At 50.4% G+C, this 24,287-nt stretch overlaps 1 protein-coding gene across 7 annotated transcripts; it reads right to left on the bottom strand.

Annotated features, from left to right (window-relative positions):
- Positions 1-22,656, bottom strand: Septin3 (septin 3). Of its 7 annotated transcripts, none has more exons than XM_076853346.1 (11): positions 21,345-22,656; positions 13,673-13,864; positions 10,067-10,195; positions 9,611-9,692; positions 8,909-9,046; positions 7,445-7,562; positions 6,465-6,560; positions 4,375-4,474; positions 2,673-2,724; positions 2,288-2,381; positions 1-66 (listed from the first exon to the last, which is right to left on the bottom strand). In XM_076853346.1, the coding sequence occupies exons 1-11, from the start codon at positions 22,654-22,656 to the stop codon at positions 1-3; spliced, it is 2,379 nt and encodes a 792-aa protein (XP_076709461.1). The 7 variants fall into 7 exon arrangements, with proteins under 7 accessions (XP_076709461.1, XP_076709465.1, XP_076709466.1 ...); XM_076853350.1 differs by lacking the exon at positions 21,345-22,656 and adding an exon at positions 18,187-18,196; XM_076853351.1 differs by lacking the exon at positions 21,345-22,656 and adding an exon at positions 18,187-18,196 and having other exon boundaries at positions 4,375-4,471.
- Between the last annotated feature and the right edge of the window lie 1,631 nt (positions 22,657-24,287).

Genomic DNA, 24,287 nt, shown 5'->3' with positions numbered 1-24,287 from the left:
TCATTCAGCAGTGGGGCAGGGGGTGGCTGGCACAGGTGGAAGGACAGTGCCCAGGAGACCTTCTCCCTGCAGGAGGGTTGAGAACGGTTGAGGGTGCGGAGACCAGCAGCTGGCAGCAGACACATAAAACAGCTTCTCCAAGGAGGCTAAGACCATGGTTTGGCGGTACCAAGCACCTCTCTCCTCTGCAGCCTCACCAATGCCCCCTCCCTCACCCCACAATCTTCCCCTACTGGTACCAGGTACCCAGTCCCATATCTCCATACAGAACCACTCGCTGCTGAAGCCTGGGAGGCCTCTTTGGTTGAGGTGAAGTAAGCTCTGGGTATAACACTGCTGCTGTTCTGTCCTGACAGGCACCTACCCTGGAGTAACTTTATGGGCAAAGGAAGACAAAGGGCAGATTGATAAATCAGCCTCCAGGAAAGACAGAGGCTGTAGGTTGGGGTACCAGTGACCTGGTCATCCCTCCCCTTTTCCTGGTCCACCAAGCTTGGATCTTAAGTCTCTATTTTGTTTGCCTAGCACCTGAGTGATAAGGACTGGGATTGTAAATGCTGGCATTCAGAGAGAACCAGTTGAAAACCCAGGTTAGACCAGGCTGTGGGACAGGAGGTTGGATAAAGTTGTAAACAGTATTACTTGGTGGGTTTTTTTCCTTTCCTAAGGCTAAATGGCTCCCTCAGCCCCAAATTTCAGCAATCTTACAGATTAAAGGAAAAAGAATAACTTATTTGTATAATAAATGGGGGAAGCATCTGTGTTAATAAATACAGGGCTATGGGAAGGTAAGAAAAAGCTGAATGTCTGATTAGAGGTGTCACCGGGAATGTCTACAGGAGTCAGGAGGAGGGGTGTGGAGTGAGGAAGAGAAAGACAAACACAATCGCAATTCTCCTTAGAACAAAAGTAAAGAACAGAGAAGAGGGAGTCAAGTAAGTCTGAGACAAAGGGAGCCACAGAGAAGCCAGCTCACTAGGGACAGAAGTCTGATGGGAAAAAGGGAAGTGTGGTCTAAAATCCATCCTGGAAGCCAAACCACTGAGAAACAGTGTACATTGTACATTTTTCTGATACTTCACTGGAATTGGTTGTTCTAGAATTTAATGCCCTCACCCCTCCACCCCCTAAAAAAAGCTGCTTCATTTTACCAGCACATGTGTTCCTCTGTCAACTGTAGAACCCCCCCACTTCTTTCTTTGCCTTGTGCTGCCCCACAAGTTCACAGCCAATTTTGAGTCTCGACTGGGGAAACTCTTTCCCATTTCTCTCTATGGCTCTGGTTCCTCCTGTAATCTCAGATTGTACTTTGAAGTGCTTTTACTTGTGATCTTACTTTAGGGTGACCTAAAGTTATTTTTTGGTAGTAGACTGGGCATAAATTCTAAATATAGAAATGAAGCTAAGTGGACTCCTCTAAAAGGAAGTGAAAGATGTCAGGGACAGGCCAGAGAGGGAGGGAGAAGGGATACATGAAGAAGGGAGGGAAAGGGGGAAAGAGAGAAAGCAGAGGCAGGAAACCAGCCTGGGAACAAAAGCCAGGTGAGCAAGGAAAAGCAGCAGTCTTTGATGGTGACGTGGTAGCTTTTGAACAGTGACCTTGACACAGACCAAAGGGTGTACTCCACTTTCAGTCACCAGTTCTTTCTGCAGGAACCCAGCTCAGACACAGTTCTGTGCTCCCCTGTGAACGTCCTTTTCCTTTTCCCAGGACGTCCCCACCTTACCCAGGCCACCCCAACTCACAGGGAAGATGCCCTGAACTCCCTCCCCCCACCACCCAGTCTAGCTCAGCCACCTGTCCTTGGAGAATTTCTGCAGCCCCAGTTTGTGGACAAGGACAGAAATAAAAAGGAGTTTACTGTCCTCTGGATCACCTGCTCCCAGCATCTGTGTCTAACCCTCCCAGACCTCTGGAGTGAGGTGCACAGCTTTGTTCTGGGACATGAGGAAAGAAGACATTCATGAGGAACCACACTTACAAGGGACTTTCAGGGAAGGCAATAAAAATACCTCGTCCCTGTGCACACACATGCGCACACACACACACACACACACACTCATTTTCTCTCTCATACACACACATGCACACGCACACGCATACACATACACAATGTAGACAAGATGTTCCACAAATACCAGACAGGCCTGTGGACAGAGCTGAAGGAAGAAGGGGTTGGAGGTGGTACTTGGGATGTGTGTGTATGGAGAAGTGGGTATGTGTGACGACACAGAAAAGGGGTCATCAGGGGTTACTGTCGTGGCTTTCCTCTGTGTCCACGCTCACCGGAGGGAGGCCTCCATTGTCATTGAGCCGCTTGGCCCTGTAAGTCTCATAGTGGATGTTGTGTGTCACTTCCTTGAGGTCCTGGAGGTGGGTCCTGAAGGACACAGGGTGAGAAAAAAAGGGGGATGAAATTAGGGGCAGCAAGAGGAGGAGATGACCCACCTCTAGGTTAACACTTCACGTCAACAAACTGGACCCAGTGATTGGGACCCACTCCAGAAAGCCTCTTCTGAAGCCCCTTCTGCTTTGAGGCAGGAGCTGGAACTGGAACAGAAAGCCCTACCAGACACCTGGAGTCCCAGGAAGTAGTAAATCTGAACAGATGGCCCTGGACACCAAATAGTTAAGCTGACATCGAGGTCAAAACCTGATGACAAAGTCTTACCTGATGACAAAGTCTCGAAGCAGGGCAAACTCACAGTGGTTGAGGTTTTCCACTATGAACAAAACAAAAGAAAACAGGTGTCATTTCATGAATCAACATCCAGGAGGTAAACCTCTGTTTGGGTCACGGAGGCATTTAAAGAGAGCGTGGGGGTGGGGTTGTAGCTCAGTGGCAGAGCACTTGCCTAGCATGTGTGAGGCACTGGGTTTGATTCTCAGCACCACATCTAAACAAATAAAATAAAGGTCCATTGACAACGAAAAAATATTAAAAAAAAAAAAGAGCATGGGACAGGTTGTTTTATATTTTGCTTACTTCAGTGTCCTGGATTTTTTTGTGTATGTGTGGTGCTGGAGATCAAACCAGGGCCACTCTACCACTGAGCCACATCCCCAACCCAGTTCCCTGGATTTTCTTCATTGAACAGGTATTTATCAGGATACAACAGACAGGATACTGTTCCAGACTCTGTAGAATAACAGGGACTGTTATTTTTCTCATTTTACAGAAAAGAAAACTAACACACAGGGAGTCTAAGAAACTTGTCAAGGCCTAAGATACAATTCCTATCCTTGGAACTTATAATATAACTGAAAGAAAGTAATACACATAGAACAATCAAGCCATCTTTAAAAGTTGATGCTCGGGGGGCTGGGGATATGGCTCAAGCGGTTCGATCCTCAGCACCACATACAAAAACAAAGATGTTGTGTCCGCCAAAAACTAAAAAATAAATATTAAAAATTCTGTCTGTCTCTCTCTCCCACCTCTCTCTTTTAAAAAAAAAGTTGATGCTCGGTCAGGCATGGTAGCAAGTACCTATAATCCCAGCTACTCCTGAGGCTGAGGCAGGAGGATCGTGAGTTTGAGGCCAGCCAGAGTAAATGAGCAAGATCCTGTCTTAAAATAAAATTAAAAGGACTGGATAATGTAGTCTGTCGGTGGTAGGGTAATTGCCTACCATGCATTCCCCCCCACAAAATTTTTACAAATAAAATATTTAAAAAATAAAAATCCCAAAAGTGGGTTACAGGAAAACAAGAGATAATTCAAAACAAAGAGGTGAGCTTTGGTTTGGGATCACATTATCTGAAATCCAAGAATCACCACTAAGTTCTGTGATGGCATGTGCAAGGCTATAGGTTCGCTCCCCAGAACCACACACACACAAAGTTATGTGACGCCAGGCAAGGCTCTTAATGTCTGAGACTGCAGTGCCTCAGAAGCTTTTGTTCTGAGGCAGGAACCCCTGCCCTGCTCCCCTTGTAGGGTTATCACATCAACTGAGACCCCTGAAGCTGTTCTTGCAAACTTTCCAAATTATCATGACCTGCCTGAGGTCACATTAATTCACAACTAAATGGAAAAGGCAACATCTGGGCAGCCCTTCAGTTCTCTGCCAGATCACATCCTCCTTCACAGGAAACCTTCCTCTGTTTTTTCCAGTCCTTGCTAATCTGTGTTCTGAATCCCTCTGACACACCAAGTTGGTGCCCCCTGGTCAGGTACTAAATGGATCTCATTGCTTCCTACCTGTGAGCATCAACTTCTCAATTAGACTGTACACACCTTATGGACAGGATCTGATGGGCATTTGTTGTATATCACATTATCTCAAGACACAGCCCTGACCCCAGATGGTTGAACAAATGCCTGGATAATTGATCAGCAGCCGGTTCTTCCAGAAAATGCATTTAATTACCTTCAATGATCCCCCAGGGAGTTTTTCTGCCGAGGACCCTCTTGCCATTCACTTGGTACTCCTTGTCACTTCCCACCACAGCGAAGGGCATGCTCTCCTGCTGGACAGGGGCAAAAACACAAACCAGACACATGTGCACAGTCATCCCCCTATGACCAGGATGTCCAAGACAGGACAGCAAATGGCCTTGGCTGCCTACCCTTGAGCCACACATTTATGATGCTCATTTGGTGATACTATTGATGGCAAGAGAAAGGCTCTCTCCCTTGAAAAGAGCACTGAGCTAGGAGGCAGAAGTCCTGGGTTAAACCCTGAAGATACTACATGGCTGGCTAACCTCAGGAAGTCACTTCCCGGAGTGCACTTTGTACATTTCATAGTGCTTTAAAACACATTTTGCTTGATTTGGAACAGCCTTGCAATCTAGCAACACCCACTCAAGTGTCAGCCAGACTCACTGATGCCTCATGCTGTCTCCTATGAAACCTACTGGCAGATACCCCTGTCTGCTGAACTCTCAGGCACCAGGCCCCTTCTGCTCCACCGGGTGAGTTATACATCTGCCAAGTGCCAGTTGTTTGTTTCCAAATGTATTTGCCTGAGGTGTACTTATTATTGTCATTGGATGAATTAACTAGTCAAGCATTGCTTAATGACAGGGTAGATTCTGAGAAATGTGTCCCTGGCTGATTGTGTTGAATAGTCATCATAGCATGTACTTACACAAACTAAGAGACTTATCACTAGGTGATATCAATGTATGGGATGATTGTCACTTGCATCATAGTTATGCAGCACATGACTATAGGTGTAGGCTGAGGTCATATGCACGTAGAGAGTTGTTTCTATAAAAATTAAGTTAAATGTTTCAGAAAGACTTTACAAATGTAAACTGCTTTGACATTAAGAGTAGACTTTGGGGGCTGGAGGTACCTCAGCTGAGGTTCAGTCCTCAGCACCTCAAGAAAAAATTCAAAGAGTGGACTTATTCTCAGAGAAGAGGCCTTGGGTCTACATGAAAAGTGTTTGATAAATATGATGTATGTTTTGTTAATTTAATTTCATAAAATATTTATTTTTAAACAGTCAAGATTTATATACCTCTTTTTTAAAAAGTGATTCCCTCATTCAAGTTGATTCTTTTTTTTCAATTAACTATCTGTTCCAACTATATCAGGTAAGGGGCTTCTGCTAGATTACCCACCCTTGATGGAGGAAGGAACTCAAAACCAAAGCAGCGAGGGTTGTGTCTCAGGTTTCAGTTGAGAATCTGAAAAAACCCAGACTAGATTCCAGGATTCTGATGCAGAATTATGGAATTGTAGAAATTTGGAATTGAGAAGAACCCTAGGAATCACACAGGCTGACAGTTTCTAAGCCAGTTCCTGAAACATGTTGTGCCCAGGGGTCTCCTTCAGGTCTTCAGCAGGTATCCTAGAAGCAGCTGGGAAGGCAGGGCTCAGTGTCAACGCCGCTTTGCTCTTAGGTTTTGTATATGGGAGTTCTGAGATTTAATTTTCTAAGAGTTCTTTAGCTCAGTGGTGGAGCACTCATCTAGCAAGTGTGAGGCACTAGGTTCGATTCTCAGTACCACATAAGAATAAATAAATACATACATAAAATAAGGGTATCATGTTCATCTACAACTAAAAATATTTTTTTAAAAAAGGAATTCTTCTAAGGAATGAACAAGTCAATAAGCCACTCACCTAGTCTAGCCTCTGCATTTTACAGAGGAGGAAACCCAGGCAGCCTCTGAGTAGAACCCAGATTCCCCGGGTTTCTGTTGCTTGGTGCCCCGCCTCACCACACACAGACTTTGCCAGACTTGTGGGGAAGAGGGTGCTTTTGTGTGGTCTGAGATTGGAAGGGAACCCTGGCTTTCTGGGTGCAGGGAGCCCCTCTGTGGGTTCATAGTCCTGGCCAGGACCATTGTCCTCCTTGTCCCATGTCATTTCTGGTCAGACAAGGTGGCACAGGGATATAGAGAAAAGACAGAGGAGGAAAGGTGGAAAGACAGAGGAGGCACATGACATACGTCCCGGGGGCATTAGGAGCATCCGTGGGATGAACAGAGCCCAGACACCCACCCTGATTTTGTCGTTCTCCGTCTTATCCTCCAGATCCTCATCGAATTCCTTCTGCGGGTAGAATTCAATCCCATTTACTTCAAGCTCCTTTCGAACCTGGTGGGGAGAAATAAGGTGGTCAAGTGTTGTCATAGAAAAAAGGGCATGTGAGTGTGAGGTAGGGGTGTGTGTGTGTATGTGTCCATAAGCACAAACACGGTGTGTATGGTGGAGTCGGAGATGCACCCAGCCTTTGATGCCAGTCCTCTCTGCACTCTGAGGCCCTGGACAGCAGGAAGATCCTACATAACGGTAATTACCACCGCCCAGCCCGAGAGGAGGAAGTCTCAGGCACACCAGTGTGCTCATCCCAGGGTCTAGGATTTGAACAAGTAGAACACCTAAGTCCAAATGCCACTGGGCAGTGCTCATGGCCTGCATGCTGTATTCTTGCCCATAAGGAAGAGTTGTGAGGCTCCCACCCCAAGCTCCTGTTTGCTTTCTTTCAAGGCCTGTTTAAGTCCCCTCCTCCAGGAGGTCATCCAGGACCTCTTCTGTTTGATTATAATTTTCTTAAAAGCAGCAACTATCTTTGCACTGGCTTGTACACACCCTCTGCCCTCCAGAGCATCCAGCCAGTTGTAGGCGGGGTATATAGATGATGTCATTGAGGACTAGCAGGCAGTTGCCTGACTGATTAGGCTAGTCCCTCAAGTAACCTGACTTCTCAGGAGTAAGATTTTGTGTTCGCAGACACTTGTGCATCCAGTGGTGGTCTCAGCCAGCTGTGGAGTGGCAGCAGGAGCAGCGCTGGCTTCTTGCCTTTGGTCCCCAGAACCGCCAGCCCCAGCCTTCTGAATGGTTCATTAGGTGCTGGGGGAGGAGCTGGGGGAGGACTGGTGTGGGGGGGAGGAAGATGATGAGAGCTAGGAGATGGCTTGGATCTGGAGGAGAGCAAGGAAGTGCTGGAGGCAGGAAAAGGAGAAAGGGGGCCTTCTTACCCTCTGCTTGAATTCAGACTTCTCCTCCAGGGTCATAGTGTCAGCCTTAGCAATGACAGGGATGATGTTCACCACCTTGCTGAGGTGTTTCATGAACTCGAGATCGAGGGGTCGCAAGCTGTGGCCCAGAGAAGGCGATAGTGTCAGAACCACCTGCCATCTGCCCTAGCCACTGCTACCTCTCGGGGCACCTCCTTGGGAGAGGACTGGGCTAGGAATCTGGCTGAGGCCACGAGACTGCGGCCTCTCCTCTCTGACACACCATCACTGACCATCTGCAGACCGGCCCCAATTCTTCCACCTGCACGCAGTCCCTCCCCCACCTTTCTTCCTTGTATCCACGCAAATTCTGCCTCTCCTTAGGTTCTCCCCATACCACTCCTTCCTGACACCTTTTCTGACCTAAGGATTTCTCTCTCCTGGAAACATCTGTGGATGGTTGTCCCCATCCATGTGTCCTTGTGTCACGGTTACTTGTGTGTCTTATTCTGCCTGTGGGACTGCTCTTATGTATGGGCCTCCTCCCAGGTCCCAAAGTTAGTTCTGCAGGGCCCAGTTGGGGGCTTTGTCCCTCCCCTAGTCTGAAGGCCTGCTCCTCCCCAACCTGAGGCTCTGGGGCCCCAACCTGGCTTTAATTTGCAACCTGGGGTACTCATTAAGTCAGGTTTTCAGATGGTTCCCTCTGACCGTGGATCAAGGTCTAGGGAGAGATAAAGCCAACCTTTACTGAGGTCCTGCCTGGCCCCAGGTTCTTGTTTCATATCCCTCCTTCCCCGTCGATGAACTCTGCTGAGTATGTTTTCTTCAAACACTGGGCCTGTCTTGCTGGTGCTGTTCTCCAGAACTGAACTCTGCCCCAGGACTCGTAATGAGTTATGAGACACACGCTGGTCACATAGGAAGGCTGCTTGAGATACCAATAGGATCTCTGACCTCAGCCTATTCCTACACCTGACCATCTGGGGCCCACCTGCAACTCACAATCTGAGTTCCCAGCACGTTCTGCGTGCTCAGCCTTCTCTAGACTCCTAGCTGGCCACCTTTCAGACGCCTATGGCTAGGTCCCACATCCTACCAAAATATCAGCCCCAATCTAATAGCCCTGCCTCTCCCTATTTTACCCCTTTTGTTTCACCTAGACCCCAAGCTTTATCCAAAGCAAGAATTTGTTGGACTAATGGGATGCCTTCTGCTCACATATAGCAACTTCTCTAGTACAGTCATGCTGTGCTGGGATACCAGTGGGCAGTATGGAGGCAGATGATGGTCAGTTTTACCTTCCTGGTAAGAAAGTGAGACTTTCTTGTGGAAATTCTGGGAAATCCCAAGGTCATGACTGTATCCAAGTCCCTCTGGGCCCCTGAGATGGCCCTTAGCTGGTATCCAGGTATTGATTACCCAATTCAGGACAGGCTGATACAAACCAGAGTCAGGCCTAGCAGTAGAGGTGGGGGTGGTACATACGAGTGTCCTGTGGGGGAGATGAAGTAGAGGCAGCAGTGGACGCGAGTGTCAGGGATGCGTTTCTTCCTGGCGATGTTCACCTCCTCCTTCAGGAACTTCTCATACTGTTCATTGATGTACTTCTCAATGGGCTCCCAGCTGAGAGGAGAGAAAAAGTTGATGGAATGTAGTCGGGCGTGGTGGCACACACCTGTAATCCTAGTGGCTTGGCAGGCTAAGGCAGGAGGATCAAAAGTTCAAAGCCAGCTTCAGCAACAGCAAGGCCCTAAGCAACTCAGTGAGACACTGTATCTAAATAAAATACAAAATAGGGCTGGGGATGTGGCTCAATGGTCAAGTGCCCCTGAGTTCAATCCCCAGCACCCCAAAAAAATAATAAATAAATGGAATGTAGCAGAAGGACAGGATCCAGGAACTCATCTTGACACAGTCAGATCACAACCCCTCACACTTACCCTGTGTCCTACCTCCCCTGGTGGGTCTAGGATATCTGCCTATTCTCCATCTGCCCACCCCCTCAAATGGCTTTCCAAGGATGGTTGGCAAGGGTAGAACTCCCCAGGGAACCTAGCCTCTGCCTGGACTCTAGGAACCTGCAGAACATGGAGGATGCAGATGGTTCTCAGCATGAATGAATCTGCACCATGTTCATGCCTTCCCAGCAGAGGACTTAGGGCAGAAATCTCAGAGGCAGACATATACCAGTTTTCGTTGTTGATTTGGTCTCCAAAGCCCGGGGTGTCGATGACGGTCAGCTTCATTTTGACACCACCTTCCTCTATTACTGAGGGATGAATAGAAAAGGCATCAGAGAAGTCAGTCCTATAGCTGACCCCCAATGCCCCGCAGCCTATGAGCCAGGCCTCTTTTCTTCAGGACTAGTTATTGGAAAAGGTAAGTTTAGGGTCTCCCCCTCCCCGTTTCTTCCTACTTCTATGTCTAATTCCCACCTGTGCTTCACCACCCAGCTCAAGGCCCCCTTCTTTCCATCCAAGGCCCTCTCTCCCTTCCCTGGACTAGCAGTCTAAGGGGTTGGCTTTGTGGAGTTTAGTGCTTAATTCTGCTCCATCATGAGGTTTTATTCCCCAATATGCCTCATTCCTTCCCCCATCATCCACCTCTGAACAAAGCCCAGAGGGGTCCCCGCCTGGTCCTCACCATGCCCAATAGCTTTGATCTCCACTGTCTTGGGGATCTTCTCCTCCCGATTCCAGCTGGAAGCCTTGCGGCTCACCTGGGATTTGAACAGCGTGTTGACCAGCGTTGACTTGCCCAGTCCACTCTGGCCTGCAGCAAGGCAGGAGGAGGAAGACAAGGTAGGGAGAGGCCACGTCCACCTCCTGAGCTCTCAGTTCTCCCAGCTTCCAGAATTCCAAGGCTATGATCCAGGCCACTCACCAAAGGATGGAGGGGCTGAGTGGGGACAGCAGGCATATGGGAATGCCATCCTGCTTACTGGAGAGGCCCTTGGGATTCGCCACTGGATTGTATAGTCTCTCTTTCCTGGGGCCCCTGAACCACTGGGAGAGGGGACACCATCTGCATCTGTCTAATGTGGTGGGGTTTTGTTTTGGTTTGATATTTTGCTTGACTTAAGCTTTCTGTCTTTAATATACTAAAAGTAAAAGCAGAATTACTTTGCATTTCTGATGCCGCCTCATAGTGCCTAAGCACTTTCACATCTGTTAGCAAAATCTGTCTTTTTATCAGGCCTGTAAGTCGCACAGCAGAGCTATCTTTATCCCCAGTAGAGAGGGCCCTAGAGAGATTAATCCTCTTCTGACACACAATGTGTGTAAGGCAACTTAACTAGTAAATGCAAGACCAGGGACTTGAACCCAAAAACCTCGCGGCTCCATATCCACTCTTTATTCTAGCGTAGTGGTTTTTAAATTGTACTAAGGCCCTGGGTTCAATCCCAGTACAACAACAACAAATAAGTCCTGTTGGAGATCTATGCCAGAGTGGGCACCGCAAGAGAAGGGGAAGTGGGCAGGCAGGGTCTCAGTGTCCACCTGCAGCTCCTTCACTTTGGCTCTCTCTGCACCTGTATTCCCCATGCAGTGTGTCCTCCAAGAAGTTCTACCACTAAAACACTTTTGGGAATTGTGGGTCTGAGCAGTGCTTCCCAACTCTAACATGCACAAGAATCACACCAGGGAGGCTTGCAACTGAAGAGCAGCATCAGCGTTCCCTGCATGCCCCGCCACAGATCCATGACTCAGAACCTGCAGCCTAGCTGGGCTTTCAGAAGAATCATATGGACACTAAAGTCCAGGAAGTTCTGGTCTGGAGTAAAAAGACCAGAATGGGAGGCCCTAGGGTTTAGACCCAGCTGTGCTATTTTCCCTGAGTACCTTTGGAGTCAGGTTTGCCCCCGCAGCACTGCGGGGTCTTAATTTCTTTACTGATAAGATGAGGAGGGAGGGAACTGCATGAGACCAATGATGGCAAGTAAGGGGTCTTCTCTCATTCCAGCTGGTCAGGGGGCAGAAGCCCCTTAGATCATTATGTTAAAATGGCTGCAGCTGGGCTCAGTACTGGACATGACCTGAGTAACCAGCAAGGTCTGCCATGGGGGAGGAGTGTCCCACATGTCTTGTCCAGGGTGGACATCTCAAACTGAAAATCAGAAGTCCAAATGCTGCAAGATTTACAACTTTTTGAGTGCTGACATGATGCTCAAAAAGTTTTAGATTTTTGGAGCATTTCAGATTTTAGATTTTCAAATTAGAGACATTCAACTGGCAAAATGAACAAAATTAATCTAAGAATTTCTTTAAAGTCCCAAATTAGAACATAACTGGTTCTAAATATTTCAGATAAGGGATACACAACCTGCATTTGCTATTCTTGGTCTGGGATATTTTCTAGGATCATTTGTTCATTCAATATTGCAGTCTTCCTTTTTTCTTTTTCTTCTTTTTCTTTTTAGGTAGTACTACACAGATGAATTTTTTTGTTTTTGTTATTTTTTTCTTTTTGTTGTTTGGGGGTTTGTTTGCTTATCTGTTTGTTTCCTGTGCTGGGGATTGAACTCAGGGGTGCTCTACCACCAAGCTGCACCTCCAAACTATTTTATCATATTGAGACGGGGGTTCTCACTAAGTTGTCCAAACTGGCCTCAAACTTGCAATCCTTCTGCCTCAGCCTCCCGAGTTGCTGAGATTGCAGGCATGGACCACCACAGCACCTAGCATTCATGAAGTATTCTTAAGTGTTGTCCTAGAATTGGAGGCCCAGCAGGGGAGGGCAGATGACTTTCACAATCCCACTTAGACCTGGCTCAGACATCATCCCAACTCTCAAAGAGCCCTTTGTTGCAAGGGACCAAAACATAAGCACACAGTTACAATATGATAAGCCCTATGAAAGAGAGAACCACCAGGTGTTATAACAGCATTATAAAGGGAATACAATCCATTCTTTCTGGGATTAAGGAAGACAGACTTCTAGGAGTAAGCAACAATGAAGCTGAAACCTGAAAGGCGACTTTGAATGAGCCGTGAGAAGCAGGAAGGGAATTCTAGACGGAGCGAATGGCACATGCAAAGGCTCAGAAGTAGAAATGAGTGTGGCAAGTCGAGGAGAATTGTTCCGCAAGAGTGAGGAGTAAGAATGAAGGGTGGGATGTGGTAAGAGATGAGTTAGAGCAGGAGTAGAATAGCGGTCTTGAGTTAGAGCAGGCCAGAATAGGAGTCTTGAGGTTAAAAGAGGGACAGTAATGGGATGTAAGTAGCATAGGTAACTTGATGATGAATTGGAGGGAGAGACAGAACCAGAAGGACTGGTGTCACTCCAAGTGTGGCCTATGGTCTGGCTTCCTGGGTCCACAAATCATTTGTTACTGGTTCTTGAGATAAGAGTTTTGTGCTACAAGGTAAATCAACTCTGTTCCTGTTTGATGTTTCACCCTGGGCCAAGTTCTTAAGCACAAACCTGAAGGTCAGCACTTTGAGCAGTACAAGTGGCCATGGCAATCCAGGTGGCAGACCTAGCTTGACTAAGGCAACTAGTGGGGCATGAACAGAAGTGGGCAGACTTGGGATATATACTTAATACAGATATATATAAATAAATATATATAGAGACATATATATATATATACTCACACATATTTTAGTTATAGATGGACACAGTGCCTTTATTTTATTTATTTCTTTTTATGTGGTGCTGAGGATCAAACCCAGTGCCTCACACATGCTACTAGACAAGCACTCTACCACTGAGCCACAACCCAAGCCCAGACTTAGAAATATTGACCATGGAAAAGGGACAGGACTCCATGACTGATTATACTGGGGATAAGGAAGGAAAAGGGAAGAAACAAGATGCCCAGCTCCCTGTTTCAGCACTGAGTGACTCAATGATGCTATTTAGTGACCAAATCTCTGCAAATTCCCTTTCAATTTTAAAGCTCTATGAAAGACTCGAAATAAGACCACCTTTCACCAATCCTCCAACCAGCTCTTGGAGGTGGGGAAGGGCACTAATGATTCTCCCCTGCCACAAACCTGAAAGCAGCTTGGAGTGGTAGAGAGGCTACCTGTCTGAACCCACTTGAAGGCAGAACAGGCTGGCCACCCACCCAAGCTGCCATCCCTAAGGGAAGAAGGTGCCCAGGCCTTTGTGGTCAGCATGGCAACATTCTCACTCCTAGAGAGAGTTCATCCCAGAGAAGCCAGGGCTGAGGCCATTCTGGGGAGAGAAATAGAATCCTTAGTGCTACCTGCCAGGCCCTCCAATGACCCCATGGCTTCATACCAACAACCATGATGTTGAAGTCAAAACCAGTCTTCATGGTCTTCTTGCGCATCTGCTCAATGATGGTGTCTATGCCAATGTAGCCCAGCAGGTTGGAGTTGATGCTGACGGGCTTCATGGGCACTGCCGGCTTAGGCCTGGGCTCAGGCACCAGCTCTGACATGGCTGTGTCCGTCCTGGTCTCTGGGAGCCCTGCAAAGCCAAGGTGGGAGGGTCAGGTGGGGAGGGTGGGAGGAAAGCAGAGGTCACATGGAAGCCACAGTATTTTTCTCTTCATATGGAATAGTATGGAGTTGGGACTAGAAGGGACCTTAATATTACCTAGCCTGAACCCCTCAATGCATAGATGAAGAGTCAGGCCCAGAGAGGGAAGGACTTGCTTAAGAACACAGGCCAGGTCACGTGGAAAACCTGCACCAGCACTGGGTTCTCCAGCTGCTGATCACTTTCAAACACACTCCACAGCACCAAAGCACATCTGTGCATTTAAACCCAGGGCTTCTCCATCTTGGTACTCCTGACATTTGGATAATACTTTATTGTGGGGGCTGGCCTGCTCCCTGTAGGATGCCTAGTGGTATCCCTGGTCTCTGCTCAATGCCAGTATCCCACCATTTGTGACAATCAAAAATGTCTCTAAACAGTACTAAATGTCCCCTGGGGGGCATTGCCCCAGTAGAGAACCACTGACCTAAGAAGTGCCTGGGGTTTTTCAGACCCAACTCCTGTCTTGACAAATAAAGGACAAAGACTCAAGAATCCTGCAGCTCACATCTATTGACTGTCACTGACCTCAACTATTTCATGCTTCAGAAGCAAATAGGGCCACCTTTCTCTGCAGAGAGCATCTCTTTCACCTCCCAGCCTCAATGTCCCCTCTGTTCCATAAGCTGCAAAGTAGAGGTATCTGTAGGAGCCCCAGACACCCTCCTAGCTATAGTTTAGAGTCAGTGGGTCTGGTGAGTAGGGGACGATACTCTGATGAAATCCGTCATTTGCCTAAGATAACATAGCATGGGAGAAACGTGAGGTTGAGGAAACAGCCCTTCCCCCTGGGTCTGGCAGACCCTGAGTATGTTCACACACACAGCAGAAATCTGTGAGTGTCCCACCAGGCCACTGTCCACCAGGGTAGGTTCTAGAATAGAGCAACTCCATTTCCCCATCCATAAAATGGGTGTGTGAGTGAAGCAGAAAGAGACTGGCTTTGCTACTTGTCAGCTTTGTGGACCTGAGCAGACCCCTGAGTCTGCTTCTTCCTCTGTAGAACAGCAAGATCATGACTAGGACTGTGATGAGCATTGCATGAGATGTGATGCTCAAAAGCACTGAGCAGGTGCCTCAAAGTCCCAGACCCACTTTCCCCTGCCCCTTTCAAGGTCACCAGCTTACTTGGAGGAGAGATGAAGCAGTGCCTGTGAAATCACTTGTGAAAGAAGGTGCCCCAGATGCTAATTTCACGAGCACAGTTACTAGACTCCCTGCTCTCTGGCAGATGCCTTCCCAGCTTTGCCATTCTAGAATTCTGTGGTTCAAAATCACCACCCTGCAGTCTCAGCCTTACAGGAAAGCCTGCTGGAGCAGCAGATGGGCAGGAGGGAGAGGGGACAGGAGTGCCTCCCTCCCTACCCCCCAAGCCCAGTCAGGAGTCTGCTCTTGTACCCACCCCCTACCTGGTCCTTTCACTGGTACTGGCAAGACCCTCTCTCCCCACAGGAAACTGTCACTCTCCACTTTCTCCTGTCACTCCGAAACACAGCAAGATCTGACAAAGCCTTAGGACCTCCCCAGGGCTTGGCGAAGCTCCTTCTTGCTTCCCAGGAAGGTACGCCAGCCAGGCTGCTCCAGACGGCAGCAAGATTGGCTCAGCCCTGCAGCAGCTGACTCCAAGCAGCCTGGCCCTGCTCCTCTGCTCACCCACGTGGCTCATGCCCTGAACACAGCACACCTGCATGGGGGGCCAATGCCCCATTTCTCCTGCCCAGCTGCTCACGCAGGCTGGCCCTTCCCATTTCCCTCCTGCTCATCAGCTGAGCCCATTTGGCCTCTACAGTCTGTATTGTGAGACCCACTTGGTGGTAAGGTGGGGCAGGGACCAGAGGTTTTACTCCAATTACAGACCTGGTAGGTGAGCCTTAGACTTATTCATGGGAGGGGTAAGGATCCCTGTAAAGCATTTGTCCTCATGGCCTGTTCAGCCCTGGCTTGTCAACTGCAGCATCCTAAGAAAGCATTCCCAAAAGACAGACCCTTATGAGAGACTGGGCTTCCAGATTCCCAAATTACTTCCAGGGGTAGAGCAGGCCTGCTGCAGGTGCAGGCTGTGGGCAGATCTCACATTTTACTCCTCTAGTGAGGACATTATTAGCATCCACTGTGCCCCATCCAGAGTACCTACTGGCAAGTCAGCCTCCTCCTGACCACATGCCAGTCCTAGACTATAAGCACTCACTGATCAGCTACAAGTCCTAAAAATGTGCTGCAGGTCACTGTGCCACAAACTGTGATGGAAGACCCTGTGTCCTCTCCAACTCCTGGCTAACTCCTACTTTCTATTTTCCTGTCTGATGTGGGTGTCCCTCTTCTGTGCTGTCCCTCATCTGTTCACACATGACACTCATTCATTCCATCATTCCAACCCCAACCAGGCCATTTCATATGCTGTCAACTGCAGGCCTACTTCAGCCAAGCCCTACACTCAATGCCAAGGACACTTAAGTACACCAGGCAAGGTCATTGCCCCCAAGGGCGCACTGTCTGGTGAGGGTGCCTAACAAAGCCACCAAGACCTCTGTGGCACCAAATAAATGTTGCTCTGGAGTTGGATTCTGTAGCTCCATCCTCTGCCCCATAGCTCTCCTGGTCGTACCAGGCCAGCTTCACATGGGCAGCTGACCCAGGCTTAAATTCTAGCAAGGTGACTTCTGTAAGCCTCAGTTTTCTCCTCCGAAAAGCAGGGACAGTACATGCCTTTCCAGCTTACTATGAAGGCTATACAGAATCATGGACAAATAAATAAAAGCAAAAACAAAATCCTGAACATAAGTTCACTGTCACCAAATATATGCTGGCTTCCACACTTCTTCAGGACAGGGCAAGGGCCATGTCTTATTGATCTTGGTGCCTAATGTACTTAGCATTCCACAGCAAGCACCCATGAATGAATGGAAACCCCAGCACAAAGCAGATGTCACTTCAGGACCATCACCTTTCTCCCCCCTCAGATGCTGCCCCCTGAGCAGAGCAGCTGACACTCAGCCACAGTCAAGGAGGGCAGACCTGTTAAGAGAGATCTCCTTGCCCAGCGCACTGGCTCACGCACATAATCCCAGCAGCTTGGGAGGTTGAGGTTGGAAGACCTCGAGTTCAAACCCAGACTCAGCAATAGAGAGGCCCTAAGCAATTCAGTGGGACCCTGTCTCTAATAAAATATAAAAAGGGCTGGGGATGTTGCTCACTGGTTAAGCACCTCTGGGTTCAATCCCTGATACCGAGAGGGGAGGATATCTCCACCCTCCCCTGTAACAGAAATTGAAGGAAGACCCTCCAGGTGCTCAGGATGGGGGTCATAAGAGGATGAAGCTCAAGTATGTCATCCTGGCTAGATGGTTCTTTGGACCCCTCCTAAGATCCCAGCTCTTCCAGGGGCCCTGGAGAAGAGGGGATCTGTCTGAAGCACCTCCTGCTAGGAGCCACCTGCCCCATCAGTGCTCCAGGGAGAGCACTCTCCACCTGACTCAGCTCTGCCCCATGGAGCAGCGCCTCCATCTCCATGGCACGCACACACGCTGGTGCTTTCTTGTACAGGAAAATGACTGGCTTTGTCTTTGTTTGGCCCAGGGACCCCACCCCTCTGTTGGGAAGGTGACAGAAGGAGGAGGGGACCTTTCCAGAATAGCACCTGCCTCCCTGACTTAGAGATGCCCCCTTTTTCCTCCCAAGCTGGGGGTCTTCCCTAGTCCCCAGCAGTCTTCAAGACCCCACCTCCACCTGCAGGGGCAAGTCCAGTCCATTGGCTCCAGCCTTGGGAGTTGGGAATCACAACAGACGCTTTAATCCTTCCCATTCGCAGAAGCAAAAGGCCTCTGGGACACCCCCTGTCGCCTCCCAGAACTCAGAGGGCCAACGAGTTTCCCTGGAGACCACCAGCTGGTGCCTGTCTCAGCTGTGCCTATCTGTATTGGGGGAAGGGGACTGAAGTGTCAGCGCACAGGTCTCTTATAGGCTGGAGGTGGCCCTGGTACCTGTGCATGGTGTACATGTGTGTGCGTGTCTTGGCGTGCTCCAGCGTGGGGTTTTTGTTGAGAATACGGGTCCCTGCTTGGTGCGTGGGTCTCCGCGTTCTTTGTGCTTTTTTCCGAGACTGTCTCGAGGTGTGTGCGTCTGTCCATGCATATGTCACCGCGCGTGGGCTCCTCAGCGCTGCAACCCTCCCCCTGGTAGCACCTCCGGCCGCGCTTGGGGGGCCGCAGCCTCCTCCCAGCGGGCGCCGGTGGCCCAGCTGGCCGCCCTACCTTTGGACATGAATCCTCCTTTGTCTCCGTTCCTCCGGGAGATGCTCAGGACGCGGGGATGCAAGGCTGAGCGGGGCGCAGGCTCCCCTGGGCCGAGCGGCCCCTGCAGCCGGGCCTCGCCCCTCCGCGCTCTCCGCCCACCCGCCCGGCCCGCCGCCCCGCCGCGCCTCCCTGCGCCCCGCGCCCGCCCGGGACCTCGCCTCGGCTCGCTCGGCGCCGCGCTGCCCTGCCCGCGCGCACCGATGCCGCCGCCGCCGCCGCCGCCGCTGCCACCCGCACCACGTGACCCGCGCGCCCGCCGGCCTCGCCGAGGGCCCCTCCCCTTCCCGCGGCGCCCGAGCCCGCACGCGCGAGCGGTCACCGGGCCGGCTGCGGGCTGCCAGGGAGGCGCGCGGGACGCCGTGTACCCGGACTCCCGGTGCCCGGCCGCGGAAGGTGCTCGCAGCTCAGTCCGGGTTCCTCCCGCTCGATACTGCTCCCGGCCCCTTACCCTCTAATCTGGGGCGGTGGGGACGAAGGGGACCGGTGGCAGCTGCGGGCAACCGTGCGCGCGCGTGAGTCACGCGGTGGTTGGGATATTGCGCTGGCTCACCGCGGTTCTGCCCAGGCGCGGGCGCCCTGAGAACCCTGAGTCAGGGACCCAGATTCCAGGCCCAACTCGGGGATGATCAGCCCTATAACTTGGGCTAGTCAGAAACTTCCCTGAGCCTCAGTTTACCCACCAGAAAAATCTTTCATGCATTCGGTCAAAATTAACGGACAATATATTACCAGACTCCTAGGGAAACGGGGCTGAGGATGACCGTCCTTGCCCTGAAAGGTTCTAGATCTAGTGTTGGAAACAAAGCGGGAAGGAGTTTGCACAGGGTGGACCCAGGTGGGCATCCAGGGGAGAGGGGGGTTGTGGAAGACTTCTTGGAGGAGGTGAAGCCGAGATGGAAAAGGAAATGGAAGGGGTAGAGAAACATGGAATGGCATTTTGTACAGAGAGGGCAGTAGTGGTGAGAAAGCACAGAGGTGAGAGCTGCGGGACCCCAGAGCTCTGGGCTAGGCTGAAGCAGAGGAGACTGCAGATAGGATGTCCACCTAAGGCTGGAGGAGTCTGCAGCCTTGGACCAGGCTAAGGAACTGAAGGGAAGGCAATGGAGAGACACTGGGAAAGATTAAACGTGAATCCTGTGGCAGCTGTGTGGCAAGGAGGGGGACAGAGAAGAGGCCCCACAGTAGCAGAGGGGTGGAGGAGACAGACAGGGGAATGGTCAGGTGCTATTATGGTTTGAATATGAGTTATGCCCCAAAATCTCCTGCATTAATGCAGAAATGTTAGGAGGTGAAATGATTAGGAGAGCTGCAACCTGATCAGCCCATCCTAGTACACAGGGACTGACCGACTCACCCGGTGGTAACTGTAGGCAGGTGGGGCGTGGCTGGAAAAGGAGGGTCACTGGAGGATGCCCTGCAAAGGTCCATCTTCTCTGTGGCTTCCTGCCCCTCCCTCCCTGAGCGGAGCAGCTTCCCTGTGCTATGCCCTCCACTATGATGTTCTGCTTCTCCTTGGGCCCAGAGTAATGAACTTGGCTGACCATGGTCTAAAGCTCTGAAACCATGAGCCCCAAGAAACTTTTTCTCCTCTTAAGTTGTTCTTTTCAGGTATTTTGGTCACAGTGATGCAAAGCTAACTAATTAGTACTGAGAAGGTAAATCAATAAGATGGGAAATAGACTGGATGGGATGTAGGAGAAAGAAAGATGAGGAAAAGGAGGACACCCAGGTTTCTCATGAGGGGATAAAAGGCTTGTGTGTCTTTGGCTGAGAGAGAGCTCAGGGAGGGCAGGAGTCCGTTCAAGAAAAGTGCTGCCTCTGGACATGCCCAGGAGATGTCCTGGTAGAGAAGCTGAACAGGCCTCTGGCTGACCATGTCTGCGTTTCAGGAGAGAGATCTGGACTGAAGATGAGGGGACAGTTGAGGTCACACAGAGAAGAATAAATACCAGAACTTGGGGAGGTCCCCAGAAAGAGTGTGCAGGGTGAAATGAGAAGGGGGCTGACAAGCCACAGAACCAATTCAGGAACTGGACTGGATGTTTTCAAGCCTTTTTCCTGACCCAGAATCTCTTGAGCCTTTGAAATGTAGGGAATGCGACTGTCCGAAGTAGAATCCTAAGGGTCTGGGTTTCATTCAGCTTACTGATAAACTGGGAGATATACTCAGCAATGAGCACTTGCCTAGCATGCAGGAGGCCTCAGGTTCAAACTCCAGCACCAAAAAAGAAAAGAAAACATAAGGAAAACCCTACCAACCAGCCTACTGCCACAACTAATCTACTTTGGTGAAACTTTACATGCCACAACCTCTCTGAGGGAACTTCCAGCCCTTGTGTTGACTTCCACACGTTTCCAGTGGGGCTGGGGATACAGCTAGCATGCATGAGAACCTAGCATGATCTCCAAATTATCTTTCAAGACTAAAGGGCTGAGGGTAGGGGTGCCAAGAAAGAGACTCTCGGGCAAAGCAATTTTTTAACAACCGATATCTTCCTGAAAGGCAGAGTGTGAATAGATTTAGAAGATCTTGGGCAAGGTCATTATCTCACATGCAGGAAAGCATTGCAATGACAACTACTATGGCAAATTGTGGGTTACTGAAGTGCTAGCCTGTATTTCCATGCAGTGGTTTGCTTTTAAAACTAGACTTGGGGGGCTGGGGTTGTGGCTCAGTGGTAGAGCACTAGCCTCTCACATGTGAGACCCTGGGTTCGATCCTCAGCACCATATAAAAATAAATGAACAAAATAAAGATATTTTTTAAAAAACCCTAGACTTGGCTATTGATGGCCTGAGTGTTCTAGCTCTTTGGAGAACAAAGAAATAACCATGGAGATGCTCACTGAAGGACTTAGCCTCATGGCTCCTCCACAAGTTACCTGCAAGCCTTCCTTCTGATGGCTTCCCTCAACCTGACCTCTGGCAGGCTAGTATTCAAGTCAAGGTACACCTCCTGTCGTCAGCTCCTTGATCCCTGTTCCTTTTTCACTGATTTATTCAATTCCAACTCCTCCTTCCCTTTCCTAACCTATCCAAGCATGATATCCAACCCATTCCAGACTCATATACCTCTCATCCCCTCCAGCACCACCCAACAGAATACCTGCACTTACCTTTGAATTCTCTGGCCAGATCCAGTGTGACAGGCTTGGTGGCTTGGTCTATGGCAGTCTCCATTGTGGGGTGGTCCTGGGCTGCTTCGATGCTAGGCATTAGTGGGTAGGTAGCAATGTCCAGCTCACCAGTGGCTGGGTCTGTGGCTGTGCCCAGACTGCTTGTGTCCAAAGTAGGAGAATCCATAGTTGTACCCAGCTTGGCTTTATTTGCTCTAACCAAAGCCATGGTTGTGTCTGGCCGGGCTGTGCCCAGCTTGACTGGATCTGGTATTGTCAAAACCATGGCTGGGTCCTCTGAAGTCTCATCCGGCTTGGCTTTGTCTGCTATAACCATGACTCTGCCCAGCTTCTCTGGATCTGAAGTTATCAAATCCGTGTCCTTGACTGGCTTGGTTGTACCTGTGGTAGATAAGTCTGTGGCTATGTCCCACTTGGTATCCAGAGCAGGAAACTCTGTGCCTGTGTCCCATCTGGATGTGTTTGTTGTAGCCAAAGTAGTAGCCAAGCTAGATCTGTTGGTGGCCATTGTGGCTAAATGTCTGGCTGTGTCTGGCCTTGTTGTGCCCACAACAGTCAAATTCATAGCAGGGGTGGCCCTTTGGAGTAGCCGGGGTCTGGGAATACCCCTGGACCGGGACTTACCTCTTCCTGCAGAGGCTCTGATGTGCCCTTGGCCCACCAGCCCTGGCCCCGCAAAACTTGATGAACTCTGGGTTAGCCGAGATTGGAAAGGTAAGGCCAGGTACGAACTCATAAGGGGCTTCTCCACTGTGGGCATCCTGCTGGGTTTGAGCAGACCTGGGTTCCCTGGACCCTCAGAGTGGACTCTGCCTTCTGGCACTATAGTCATGGGTGCTGAGCTTTGAGCAGACAGCCTCCCTCCTCCATGAATGGCAGCCTCCCTGCCCAGGGTGTGCAACTCTTCCCAGTGGGAAAGTGGGGGGTTCAGGGACCTTGCCTGGCTCTTCTGATGAATTGTTAGGGAGATTGAGCTCAGCTTTCTGGGCACAAGGCTGTTGGCAGGCAGAGGGCTCAGGACAGCCCCTGGGGCAACGCCAGTGTCCTGCTGTGGCACACTTAAAGTTCTGGCTCTAAGGCCCAGTCTGCTGGAGGTCTGTGGGACATGGCTTTTGGGAAAGGCATCCAGATGGACAGTCTTTCTGACGACAGGGATGAGGGGGGATACCCCTCCAGGAAGCCTTGAGGGGTGAGGATGGCGCCCCAGCATGTTGCTGCGGGAAAAGGAGGTTCCAGAGCCTGAGGCTCCATGTGGTTGCATTTCTGGAGGAGCAGGTGAAAAGTTGTCCATCAGCTTCCCCTGGGACAGTCCTGGAGTGAAGGTCCGGCAGGGTGAAGTGCTCAGGCTTGGAGGTTTCATCCCTCCCCATCCTGACCAGCAGCTGGCACTGCCCTCGGAAGGGCCCTCATTTGGGGGACTCCTTAGTGGAGTGCACACATTTCTTCCTACCTTCCTACAGCTCCCACCCGCCATAGTCCTTCACATACCCACACGACACCCAGGCAGTCACCACACGGGACAGCCAATGCACACTGCCCCTGCATGAGAGAACGCAGGGTTGGGGATTCCTCCCCCTCTGCTCGAGCCTGGGTGTGGCCCCCTCTCTGTGGACAGCCCCATGGAGGTCACATGCATGTTCCGGGACCCTGGAGGAGGGCAGTGGCTTCTGAGGTCCTATCTGCCTCTTTCTTCCAGAAGGAGCCAAAGGGCTCTGGGTTCCTACCCCCAGCCGCCAAAATAAGAGTTCAGGCATCCAGGCCAGAGGTCCAAGGAGGACCAGTTGGCTTGAGAACAGGGTCTCGATCTGGGGCTTCTGCCCCAAACCAGGAAAGAGCCCTGGGTTGTCCTGGTGTGGAGACAGAGTCAGAGATGGACTAGAGGGGCCCTAGAGAAGGCAGGGCTTGGGAAGTAGAGAGGTGATGAGTATTCACAGGAGACATGTCTGGTGAGCAAGCCATTGCCCCTCTGCGTGGGGAGACTGCCATCCCCAACTGCCCAGCAGGGAAGTGGGCAGGGCTCTAGGGAAGTAAACATTGGGCATGCGCCCAAAGTCTGTGTCAACAGAGGGAGGTGGGGTCTGGCACCAGGCAGTTCCTACAGACACCCAAAGGTGGGAAAGTGAAGGCTCCTTCTGAAAATCCAACCTGGGGCTCCTAGGCTGTACCTCTGAGTGAAGAGGAGACAAGGCTGTGGATAAAACCAGGCTCCAGGCTACAAAGATGCTCAGGCCTGGAAGATCAGAACTGGTGTGGGACTGGTCACTCAGAGGCAGGGTGACAGAGGGATAAGAGGGGGACAGAATTAACTCAAGGGGCCCATGGGGACACAAATGAAAGCCTCTGTGGGCTGTGGAGGTGTCTGGGAGGGGGCTGGAGAAGGCTCCCTGGAGGGAGGGAGTAGGGAGAGAGGGATGTTGAAGATGAGGCTCAGGCTACTGCCTGGTGGTCAGGGAGGTGGAACTCTCTTTCTCTAGGGTCCCCAGGTGGCTGACTGGTGCCCACTCCGGGATCCATATAACTCATCCTTTGGGACAAAGTTGTTTCTGTTGCTTTCGACACTGTGAACTTGACCTGCTGCATGGGGGGGCCAGGCCCGGGTGGTAGGGAAGTTGGTTTCAAATGTGAGGGCTGGTGGGGGAGGAGAGCAGTTCTAGAGCCAGCTCTCTCAGGTCTGGAGCAGGGACAGGGGAGACAGGGCAGCAGAGGGGTCCTAGTCACATCTTAAAGTGTGTCCCCAGACACATATTTGTATCCAAGATCGTCCTGCTTCAGTCCCCTCCCCATGGGCATATCCCTGAAGCTCTACCCTTCTGCCCACTTATTTACAACCACAGGCTTCTGGGCACACTGTGTTCACTTTGCACGTAACCGCAGACATCTACCCTCAGTGTGCACAGCCACACGCAGGGAGCTGGTCAGGAT

The sequence above is a fragment of the Callospermophilus lateralis genome, chromosome 4 (assembly GCF_048772815.1).
Source record: "Callospermophilus lateralis isolate mCalLat2 chromosome 4, mCalLat2.hap1, whole genome shotgun sequence".
Lineage (NCBI taxonomy): Eukaryota > Metazoa > Chordata > Mammalia > Rodentia > Sciuridae > Callospermophilus > Callospermophilus lateralis.
This window is presented reverse-complemented; position numbering and strand designations above follow the sequence as displayed.

What these genes read in the sequence shown, in the direction of transcription:
- Septin3 (XM_076853346.1), bottom strand. Translation starts at nt 22,656, where the DNA reads ATGGACAACTTTTCACCTGCTCCTCCAGAAATGCAACCACATGGAGCC. An exon ending in ATCTCCCCCACAGGACACTC is followed by an intron (nt 7,563 to 8,908) that starts GTATGTACCACC and finishes TCTGGGCCACAG; the next exon opens with CTTGCGACCCCTCGATCTCG. An exon ending in CGGAGAACGACAAAATCAGG is followed by an intron (nt 4,475 to 6,464) that starts GTGGGTGTCTGG and finishes GCCCCTGTCCAG; the next exon opens with CAGGAGAGCATGCCCTTCGC.